We start from the raw sequence: 12977 nt of genomic DNA on the forward strand, positions 1-12977 counted from the left end.
TACAGTATGCTGAAATCTCAATGATATTAAATATGTTTGAACAATTCGTTTCTAACTTCATTGATTTTCAACAACTTAAAACTAATTTTATGATCGGTAGTTGAAAGCTAGAAACAATGGCGGGGCACATGGTGTTTCTCTATCTTCCAGTTATATGTACGAAACAGATTGGTTTCTCTTAACATGTGCAACTTTTTATCAGTCTTTTCTAAAGACTTGTACACAAAGGTTATTGTGTTGCATTTAATCAATGATAATTTATAATTAACTTATTTGTTAAACTATGTAACAGAAGGAAACAAACACATGTTTTGTAAAGATCAACCAACAATTTATTTCCTTAAAATACAAAGGTGAAAATTTAAATAGCAAATAATTTTATATGTTCAACTACACGTCCAGAAATATAGTTTTGACTGTGGTGATGTACCGATAATCTTGAATATGCCTCCATACTTATATTTAATAATTTTCATGGATGACGATGATATAATCAAAACTGTATTTAATTTGACAATAATCCCAAAGTAGAGTTTTTGTCCAGAATAGTCAGTGATAACTTTACACTTATAATGAATGAATATGATGATTCCTCTAACATTATTTGAACGCAACTAGAATCTCGAATCACTGACTCCCAACAAAATGATATTAAGATTTGAATGAACACATCGTTGACAAAAGCTATTTTTCATTATGCATCCGCACTTCAACTATGTCGCGATAACATTGTCTGAAACAATTTTCAGTCATCTTAATAAAAACTTACATTAAACAATTTCGATTTCAGGACCTAATATGGTCCTAATCAAGGCCAGTTCTTGAAATGAAATACAAGGAAACATCTTTTAAAGCAATGACATTAGTCAGGTAAGCCCAAACCCTTACCCTCAATGCAGGCAAAGGTTAAGCAAACAATACAGACGCAATATGCATAATCACGTAGATAAACTATTAAAATGATATATTATGTATTAATTATATTCTTAGTTATTTTGCCTGGTAGGTACTGTGAATTAATGAAAAGGAAAATGGCGTAAAAAGTCAGTATAATCAACCGTATGACTTGTAGAAACTTCAGCTGTCATTATCAATATATTGATATAAAGATCTTATTAAATATTGTGTTGCAAATATAGTAACAGGTAATAAAAAGTCAATGTAATGCTACGTTTTTCTAGCATTTTTGAAAATGTTTATGCCACTATTCTTTAACTAATTTACCTAACTCTAGATTACCATTTATACCAGTTATACAATTTTTTGAACATTATAATTTAAAACCTATTTCTAACACAAAACTATATTACTATATAAAAAGAACACTGTGCTTGGTCTACCAGTACCATCTTCTGCCATAAAATTATCATGTGTTTGAAAGACAAGCTTTGTTTCTTGCTCTAGTTCCGACGTTGTTTTATTTATTTTTTAAAATTTGTCTGCTATTATTGGCAGGGATATAAGGTTTTTTCAGATATTATCTGAAATGTTGTTTTTCTACTGGCGGTCATGCCATTATATTATGCAAGCAATACTTAACTGATTATTAGCGTTTTAATTAAATGAATTAGACGTTAGCGAGGTGACTTTTAAGTAACACCGACCATTGTCATATTGATTTCAACGTTCGACGTTCGACGTTAGCACTAAGGCCTATACGTTATGAAATGTACAAGTTTTCTTCGATAATATTTATTTGTGATTCATCATCGAGATATGAAATATTGACGTTTTAATTATGCTTTAATTGTTTTAATTGTTTAAATCATTGAATTGTTTTAATTGTACTAATGTTGTATGACAAAAATAGACATTGATGAAAACATGCACTGATATCTAGAGATATGAAGCATTAATTGATTTTATTCATGTTCTTGGTTACCATAGAAATGGCCAACACTTTCAAATTTGGTTTTTAATGTGGCGAATTCAAAGTCATCTTTCATCATTAGCAGACATAGGCCTACAAGAAGATATTGGTTTTATTTTTGCTTTACTATTGGCTGAAGTTTTCTAGAAGGTAACTATCCTGAACACTATAATAATTGCTTTACTTACTAATACCTTACTTCTAGCTGGTATTTCCTTGTGAGCTATGATCGCTCCGGTGGCCTAGTGGCCGAAACGTCCGCCTCATAAGCGGGAGGTCGTGGGTTCGCGTGATACCAACGACTTACAAAAATGGTACTAACAGCTTCCTCGCTAGGCGCTCAGCATTAAGAAGTTAGTGTTAGGACTAGTCGGCCTGGTTTCAGGATAATGTGACTGGTTGGGATATTATGATACACGTCTGCGGCATGATGCTAGAAGACATCATTGTAAACTGCCACACTGCAGACATCGTAGCGATGTCACTGAAATATTGTTTAAGCTAAGTTAAAATTGATAATCACACACCCTCTTGATCTATTATTTTATTCTTGTTTAATGTAGAAACTAAGTCTTAAGTTTTAATGTAATGTGCGAATTACATGGAATTTAGATGTAAAAATGTGATTATGTGATGAACGTTATATTGTTATGCTGAAAATTCTATGTGACACTTACCTTATTAAGAAGGAACCGTTCACGTCACCAGCAGCTTAATTTACGTTATAAATTCTACACGAAATATACCCTACTCGGTTGTATTTGTTTATATGATTAAAACTGAATTTGTTCACGTTATAGTATAAATTATCTGTGATACAAGCTATTCTGTTTGATAAGCTTTGGACCGGTCACCGCGTTTATTCAACAATCTGAAAGAAACTAGTAATAGGATTGTTATATTATAATTCTCTATCCTTAGATATCTGCCGATTTTTACGTATAAGTAGTAGCCAAAATTATAATACGGGGATGACACTCTTGTGAAACATACTGAGAAATACGAAGCATTTGTTATAATATCTGTACACCATGATGTATAATATGAGCCTTGCAAATCTTGATTGACACACACCTTTGTCCAGCGAAAATTTTGTACACGAATTTTAGGCTCTAGCATATATATATATATATATATATATATATATATATATATATATATATATATATATATATATATATATATATATATTGTTGTTCTTGTTATTGTAGGGTTTAAAGCGATTTTTCAACACGAGATAGGCTATATATGGCGGTCAGTATAAATGGTGGAGGAAAAACACGGGAAAATCCCAGAAATAACCACCGACCACGAGAAGTTACTGGCAAGCTTTCACGCGTACCCACATTGGCCGAACCCGAAACTCGAACCCACGCAGACAGAAGTGAGATGGCAATGATACTTGACGGTGAGCTCTTTAGACCATACGGCCACTTGGGGCCCCATACAGATGTGTAAAGGTCAACACAATTAACCTAATGCAACAAAACCCCAGATACTACGAATCCATAATAAAATGTAAAAGGAATATACTGTACATTAATAAGAACTCAGTAATAAATATAACTCTTACAACTCAGTAACTATACATGGTCTTCAACAGCGCTGATAAGGGTCTCGTATCCTTATACATGCTATTTGCGATCATCAAGAGAAACATAACAATCTACAGCAGAATCGCACATCACTAATTTTGCATATCGAAAGATTCATCCATTTGACCACTTATAGTTGCAAGCACACGAACATATATGCATACATAAACATACACACACATTCATTTGGACCGACTAAAAGAAATTTATATGAGATTAAATAACTTATGCTTCCCGATTCATTCCCATAACTTATGGTCCTAACTTAGTTTCACCCACATCCAGCGTCCCTATTTGCATTTGAACGTTCTTTTTCCAGGATCTTTTTTTAAAAAAATATTTAGCTGTTTTATTTGGTCCTTTACGCCACTTGTTTTATTTCTATTAAGGTTACTATGATCGTTTTGCTGCAGCTTTAAGGTGTTCCTCTATTATTAATGTATTGCAAAGTTGTGGCATCCGATGTCTATTGCTAAAGCTATTTTTAATTTTGTCTTTGTCACTCTGTTTTATTTGCGGCATTCGTTTCATATGGCATATTTGACAATTTAAACTGTACATTTAAAGTTCTTTCATATGCCTTCCCCATCGCATCCCACAACTTCACGACTTCTTCTGAAGTTTTCCCACCAGATATCAAAAAGGGACACTGTTTTATGCTATTTTCAATACATTCCAGTCCTTTTTTAAAATCCAAAGAAAAATTCCCGGCAAGTGAGATATAGGTTATATGTTTGACCTTCGATGGTAACATTCCATAGAGATAAACGTCATCTACCCAGAAAAACGGTGTTAAATACGCAGCCCTGTAGAGAAAACGAATAATATCAGTAGATAAAATTACACCGAACCCACTGCAATATTGTGGATAAAACTGATATCCCATGAAGATATCAGAAGCAACGTACCATTTATTTCTCTTGTCTCTTATGATTGGCATCGTACGATCAAAAATATAGTTACAAAGAATGTATCGTGTTCTACCAGAAAGTTTTGGAATATATTCTTTGAGCAATTTGTATGTATCCACAACTACATCATCATCAACCTTGACAATCATCTTAGCATTCATGCAGTTCTCTGATATCCACTTGTATCCCATGACCCCCTTATGTGTAAGGTTTCTATAAGCATCAATAAAATTTCCTTGTACAAGATCACCATGCTTCTTGAATTCATTCTCAATTTTTATTTGCGTTGCATTATCAAGAACCGTGCCAAGCAGAAACAAAATCCTGACAGACCCGAGTTGATGAAAGTATGAATTATTGGTCCATGTTTGTCTCATGACATCACGCCTCTCAAAATGAATCGGTGCAGTGTGAACTATCACAAGAGCTGATAGATTTACCGCTGACTTGCATAAGTTTGGATTTGACAACAAATATGGTGCATCTAATGTTAAAGGATATAGAGTTTTGGTATGACCTGATCTTGTTTTGTAGACTCCATCAATGTTGATTCGATCATTTGTGGTGAGATTAGATTTAAAATTTTCAGAGCCATTTTGTATCTCACCTTTATGATTTATGGTATAGTATTGATCGTCGCTTTGGATACGGTTTGGCCTGTATGCTGACCCACTTTGTCTGTGAAGATCGATCACTCTTGGTCGGATGATACCGAGATGATTTACGGTCGAGAAGTGATGGAAGCTCACAATTATGAATGATATTCCAAGAAAGACAATGACTACAAGGATGTTTCGTAAAACCCACCGTACCGCAACCGCTGACAAAAGCACATTCATCAAATTATCCATAGCTTTAATATTACCAATGGACATTCCTTCAGGATAGGATGTAGACCTCTGTAAATGTGTTCATCGCACATTCATGTCAGTCGACTTTTTCGTGGTTTTATTTTCGCCGGAAGACTTGACAATGCTTTTCATCAATGATAATATCTGGACAAAGTCAAACCAGACGTACACGAAATCTTCTGAAAGGAAAGAACATTAATTAGCAAATTTTGATATAAAGGAACCGGCATCTCTATGTGAAAGAAGCACTCTCAAAAGTTGCATTTGTATGGGTTCTTTTGGAGAACCCTATATTCACAGAGTCTGGGAATATGAATACCTGATAGGTAAACATTATTCCCTGATCAGTCCACCACGATTATCCATCGTATATTAATTGTTAATGCTGGAAGGAGACATATTGTGTCCTGAATGTATACTATATAATGCGCATAATTTCGAATCTGACTGACTATGAACAACATTACTTTGCTACTGCAATATTAGCAGTGAATACACTCAGTGAAACCTTTACTTTTGTCACGCTTACTTGTTAACTATTAAACATGGATATGATTTTCGATTAGTCAATACAAGTACTTATCTTTACACCAGAAGAGTTTCCTTACAAAGGTTAACACTAATTGATGCGAACACTAACCCTTAAAATAGGCAATAATAAGAAATGCATTGACGACACGCTGAATGAAGGTAGTTTGTCATGCTGAATTAAGGTAGTTTGTCCATGCGGAATGAAGGCAGTTTGTCACGCAGGATGAAGACAGTTTGTCCATGCGGATTGAAGGTAGTTTTTCACGCGGAATCAAGGTAGTCTGTCCATGCAGACAGAAGGTAGTTTGTCACGTGGAATGAAAGTAGTTTCTCCATGCGGAATGAACGTAGTTTGTCTCTGCAGGATCTAGGTAGTTTGTCCATCATGAACAAATAAATTGTCGTTCGGTTAGAGTGTTTTGCAGACTTAATTTCGTTGTATTAAGAAAGCACCAAAGAGCCCCATGTTATTTCATTATAACGAGGTATCGTTATATCTAATTATCTTTTTACATATATCTATATCTATGCATATATGAGTGTGTTTGTGTGTGTATGTGTGTGTAATAGTTGATTATGTGATGATACCATTCTTTTGAACTACACTCCTTGGTTATTTTCTATAGCATTTTATGTTAACGATTTAGCCTTATCATTTTTGTTTGTTTCTGCAAATGTTGAAATGAAAAGCGGAATTGCAAGTGGCATTCCTAACGCTAACTCTTGTTTTTATTTGTCTTGCTTCGTACGGATTACCACAATTGTACCCACAACCCCTCCCCCCACATATTAAGGAGATTGTTTTGATTGTACGTGTTCTTATCTTACTAATATGGTATTCATGAGATGTCTTCGCATAAGAAGTATAAGTCTTTTACAGCTTAATATTTCTTTTCATTTAAGCATACTTAATGTTAATAGAATTAGACGCTAGTTATAGTACTAACGAGATCAAGCAGAAAATGAAATAATGACCTGTAAGCCTAACAATAAACATTTGTGCTTGAAATATTGACTAAGATTTCGTCAGTCTTTTTATCGTAAGCTCTTAAAGAAGTAATTATTCGAGGTAAGAACTATTTTGGCAGTCTGAAGAATACGTCAATCGTTAGATATGGTGGTAATCTCATTTCATAGGCAAACTATTTGTTTAGATGCAGCGAGTTTAATGTATTAGCTGTTCTTATCCAACTAATGTATTCATTTTCTGTATATATTCTTAAATGCATGTTAGGAAACAATGTTTTTCAGCGTCTATTATTATATTCTCCGCAACGATATAAACAACTCACATATTGGTATACTTGAGCAAATCATTATTGATTTGGCTGCGGCAGATAACAATTTTACAAGATTCACTAAGATAAGGCAATTCGAATAGAGATTAAGAGTAAACGTTTTTGTAACAAAAGCGTCGATCCTTATTTGAACATTCTTGGAGATACCTTTGTTCCATATGTTTCTATGCAGCAAAATAAAAATAAATAAAAGCATGAAAGACTAAGCTATCCAAGAAAAAGCAAACTATCATAAATGGAAGAAGTGATGCCATCATTTTATCATTAAATAATATTCATTACGTTTGTGAGGAGCGTTAACGCACATTACGCTTAAAATATTTTGTCAATAATAGATCATATCATATCAAAAGTAGTTGAAAAACACAGTAAGAAGCAACTCGCCACAGATATGAAAGATACCATGTTCGATTAAAATGACGATACCACACATTACGGTATCTCATAAACAACAAAGATGATTAAACCTAAACACAGTTTGTCGATGACAGTTCCTAAGCTAAATACAAATATTTTCTTTGCAACATGTATAATCTTAAAGTGTAATATATGAAGGTAGGAGGAAATGTTAACAGTGCAACAGTACTAAATACGGCTGGAATGCCTGTAAAGACATCATAATATAAAAATAAATATTTTCAATATGAATGAATACATCATATTCATGAAGTACAAACATTTGTGCAGCTAATGGGCAAAATGATGATCGGAAACAATACAAGTGACTTCTCTTTCCTTAAAAATCCTAGAAAATTATCAAAAGTAATGATACATATTTTGTAAATGTTGTCAGATGAAGTTAACCAAATAATCAGAGCTGATAATTGTTACGGTTAATTTTGGCTCAGATATCTTAACTGGGCATAGATGTGAGCCCAAAACATGAAATGGATGCAGAATAAAACGGCGGCAGTAAATAGTGCCCAAAAAACATTTAACTTTCTGTGAACCCACCTAAAACGATCTTAATAGTATAAATGAAACTGTTGATAAAGCATTAGTCAAACCAAATCTCAAATTCGCATACTGTGTCGAAAGCATATACCCGTATTCAAACACGCACATACACGTATTCAAACATGAATATACAAGTATTCAAACATGCATATACACGTATTGAAACATGCATATACACGTATTCAAACGTGCATATACACGTATTCAAGCATGCATATACACGTATTCAAACATGCATATACCCGTATTCAAACATGCGGAACATTGTCAAACTCTACAGAGCAGTGACTGAATGTTTTAAGCAATCTTAACCAGTTACAAACTGCAAGTGTACAAGACAGGTAACAAACAACTAGTTTCGAGACCTCTTAATGGCGGAATCTCACATTTCAGGTGCTAGATTGGCCACGCCCACTAAAATCCCATATGAACATGCCCGTATTCAAACATACATATACACGTATTCAAACATGCATATACACGTATTCATACACGCATGTACACGTATTGAAACATGCGTATACAAGTATTCAAACATGCGGAACATTGTCAAACTCTCCAGAGCAGTGACTGAATGTTTTAAGCAATCTTAACTAGTTACAAATTGCAAGTGTACAAGACAGGTAGCAAGCAATTAGTTTCGAGACCCCTTACTAGCGGAATCTCACATTTCAGGCGCTAGATTGGCCACGTCCAATAAAATCCTATATGAACATACACGTATTCAAACATGCACATACACGTATTCAAACATGCATATACACGTATTCAAACACGCATATGCACGTATTCAAACATGCATATACACGTATTCAAACACGTATATACACGTAATCAAACATGCATATACACGTATTCAAACATACGTATACTCGTATTCAAACATGCGGAACATTGTCAAACTCTACAGAGCAGTGAATGAATGTTTTAAGCAATCTTAACTAGTTACAAATTGCAAGTGTATAAGACAGGTAACAAACAACTAGTTTCGAGACCCCTTACTGGCGGAATCTCACATTTCAGGTGCTAGATTGGCCAAGTCCAACAAAATCCCACATGAACATACACGTATTCAAACATGCATATACACGTATTCAAACCTGCATATACATGTATTGAAACACGTATATACACGTATTCAAACACGCATATACACGTATTCAAACATGCATATACAGTATTCAAACACGCATATACACGTATTCAAACATGCATATACACGTATTCAAACACGCATATACACGTATTCAAACATGCACATACACGTATTCAAACATGCATATACTCGTATTCAAACATGCGGAATATTATCAAACTCTACAGAGCAGTGACTAAATGTTTTAAGCAATCTTAACCAGTTACAAACTGCAAGTGTACAAGACAGGTAACAAAATGAAAAACAAAACAAAATATCAGAGATTGTTAAGGTCGTTTGATTTTGCACGAACACAACACTGACATTAGGCACACCAAGGGAAAGGAAAATCTAATTGCAGATGTACTGTCACATGTATATTTTGCTTTGTTCATTGCCTATTTGATATTTACCATGTTCTTTAATAAAATTTGAGTGAATGATATGACCTTGTTTACAATATAGAATTTTCTGGAATTTCTGACCTTCATCATTGGCCTCTGATTGTGACCTAGGTTTTTATATTAAGACTCTTTACATCAGAAATGTTTATTCCTGTCTTAACATTTGACGTGGAGTCAGTCGTTTAGTTCTGTTCAATATTTAATATGAGAGGATTATTTTTATTGGATTTAATAAATGATCATTAATGCGTAGGACTATACTACTATCCAAGGGACAATTGTGATGTCAATTTGAGACTTTTTGATTATATCATCGTGTAACATCTAGAATGTTAGCACATCACGATTCCTAGACTAAGACATATCACGACCCCCAAATTAAAGTTCATCACTACTCCCAGACTAAGGCACATCACGACCCCCAGACTAAGGCACATCACGACTCCTAGACTATGTTACATCACGACTCCTAGACCAAGGCACATTACGACTCCAAGGCTAAGGTATATCTCGACTCCCAGACTAAGGCACATCACGACCCCCAGACTAAGGCACATCACGACTCCCAGACTATGTTACATCACGACTCCTAGACCAAGGCACATTACGACTCCAAGGCTAAGGTATATCACGACCCCAGACTAAGGCACATCACGACTCCCAGACTATGTTACATCACGATTCCCATACTAAGGCACATCACGATTCCCAGACTAAGGCACATCACGACCACCAGACTAAGGAACATCACGATTCCAGACTTAGGCACATCACGGCGGAAACGCTCGTATATTATTTTCCATTTTTCTGAAGATATGCGTAGATAGTTCACAATCTTTTTGGTAAGATTCAACCTATCTATGATGTACTTAAAACATGAAACTATGAAATTAACTGAGCATGGCGCAAATATGTCTGCAAGGATTTGATAAACTATTTTTAATATTTCGAGAAGAAATAGTGTTATGAGTGCCTAAGAATGCAGTATGCCCTAATACTTTGCATGCATTCCATAGACCGACAACCAACCCACTCACTAAATAAATATATAGCTCATGTTTTGAATTTATTGTGTTAAAGCACTGTTCTTAAATCAAGAATATCTTTTCGTATTTGCAAAGTATTCCGTGATCTGAATCAATGTCTGTTCCTACTTCAAACTGAGATATATTTTGGTTTGACTTGAATTATGTTTCAACATCAGTTTCCTTAGTTTGCTATATGGGCTGGGCATCTGCATCGCCAGAATGTTAGTTTCTTATATGTGCTGAGAATCTGTATCGCCAGAACGTTAGAGTGTTATACGGGCTGGACATCTGTATCGCAAGAAAGTTAATTTTCTGTACGGGCTGATCATCTGTATCCCCAGAACACAGCTTTGATTTACTGTAAAACTTTGTTTCCGATTCGTCACAGAATATAGTTATTTAAACTCACAAGTGTGCATATCTGTAATGCGTTCAAATGATGTAAAACGCCATACACATGTTCAAATTATAATGTTCTGTATTACACTAAAGATAGTCAAATTGAAATGTACATGTACATTTTCATGGCGCATGTAAATAAGTAAATTGATAAGTAAGTCTTCACCCTGTCCTCTATGTTGTTGTTGTTGTTGTAGGGCTTAACGCCATTTTTCAGCACAAGATAGGCTATACATGGCGGCCACTATTAATGGTGGAGGAAGAACCCGGAAAACCCCCGGAAAGAACCACCGACCCACGAGAAGCTACTGGCAAGCTTTCTCACATAACCACATTAGCCGAATCCGAGACTCGAACCGACGCAGACAGAGGTGAGATGGCAGTGATCCGTAACGGTGAGCGCTTTAGACCACTCGGCCACTCGGGGCCCCCTGTCCTCTATGTAATCGTAAATGTGTTCAATCTATCCATTATTCTTGATCAACGGATAGATGTAAAGTAATCTCTATAATTTATATAATAATGAGAACATATGCAACAGTTTCATTTCGAATCCTAGAAGAAAAATCATCCTGACTGTTTAATGCTCTAAACTGACATTTTTCGATATCAAGTTTTCTTAGTAATTTTCGCTTCTCTGCGAAGAAATTGAAACGTAAATAAAACACGCAAGCGCTAATGTACGTACAACGTATGCATGCGTGTATTCGTGCATGTATGTATGTATGGATGGATGGATGGATGGATAGATGGATCACATGAAAGTACACAATGCAATGATATGGCCAGTTTGTAAGAATACAAAAAACAACATTACAACCACGCCAAGAAAAATAGTCATTTGTGGCTCGATGAAAGTTATGAGGATTGTTATCTGATTAGTTTCATATCATTAGAAATAGTAATTTTAAGGACGAGTAAAAGAGTCGTCTTAAATAAACCTAATCACAATGTTTGTTTTAATCGCTTAAAATAATGTGCAAAACACCTACCTGGACAGAATTATGAATTATGATTCACGTTCTCCGTTGATTGGACATCTGCATCGTTAATTGCCGGGGACATAATAGAGATCATTTCTATTTACCCGTAGCTTGATATAATATCAACACACCCACAAATGATTGATGTTATATTCGCCCTTTTAACAGATTTAGAGTATCAAATGTAAATTGCATCAGATAAATGTACCATCAAAGAGCAATATCGCCAGATGAGAAACACCCTTATAAAAAGGACTTTTTGAATGGTGAAGCTCTGCATAGGATGCTGGGCACCTCAAGGAAATTGTTTTAAAAAAGCGGCAACAATGTTGACGTAAAAATAGGCGGAGCAGTTTCTTCCAGTAATCATTATGATTGCATGCATGGAATTTGCATAAGAATATAAATGCACTCTCATAATTGATTTCGCGGTAACAGATTGTAGTTATGTGCACTATAGTCAATCTGTAGTTGTGCAGTGACGCTGTGTTTTTGTACTTGTATTGAATTTTTATAAATTATTATGCTTCATTAAACTGTATAGACCAATCAAAAGCAACTAATAGTGGGTACAACACAAACACACACACACACACACAGATATATATATATATATATATATATATATATATATATATATATATATATATATATATATATATATATATATATATACACGTACATACATACACATACACAAAAGTAAAGAGCCAGCCTCATATTCTTTACATATATGTACGAGTGTGCCTGTACATCTCGTTATGATATCTTGCATACGAGTATGTCTTTGCATTTTATTAAGATTTCAAGTGTATGAGTATATCTGTGTACATCTCGATAGGATGGAATTTTTGTGTACGAGTATGTCTGTGTGCATCTCGTTAGGATGATTTTTGTGTACAGGAAAGTACATCTCATTAGGATTACTTCTGTACGAGGTGGTCTTTATATTTCGATAGGATTTCTAAAACTCATTTATACTGGTTTGAACATAAAGTACAGACAATGTTATTCT

At 34.6% G+C, this 12977-nt stretch overlaps 1 protein-coding gene across 1 annotated transcript; it reads right to left on the reverse strand.

Annotated features, from left to right (window-relative positions):
• Positions 1-309: 309 nt before the first annotated feature.
• LOC149779797 (UDP-GlcNAc:betaGal beta-1,3-N-acetylglucosaminyltransferase 7-like) lies at positions 310-12231 on the reverse strand. Its single transcript, XM_089940668.1, has 2 exons — positions 11972-12231; positions 310-5406 (listed from the first exon to the last, which is right to left on the reverse strand). Exon 2 carries the CDS (start codon positions 5249-5251, stop codon positions 3965-3967), a length of 1287 nt encoding a protein of 428 aa, XP_089796794.1. The 5' UTR covers positions 5252-5406; positions 11972-12231; the 3' UTR covers positions 310-3964.
• Positions 12232-12977: the final 746 nt, after the last annotated feature.

Source organism: Sinohyriopsis cumingii, chromosome 17 (assembly GCF_028554795.1).
Source record: "Sinohyriopsis cumingii isolate HCF-2022 chromosome 17, ASM2855479v2, whole genome shotgun sequence".
NCBI classification, from domain to species: Eukaryota; Metazoa; Mollusca; class Bivalvia; order Unionida; family Unionidae; genus Sinohyriopsis; species Sinohyriopsis cumingii.

Bases quoted from the DNA above. Each gene is read 5' to 3' on its own strand.
- LOC149779797 (XM_089940668.1), bottom strand. From the start codon at position 5,251: ATGTCCATTGGTAATATTAAAGCTATGGATAATTTGATGAATGTGCTT.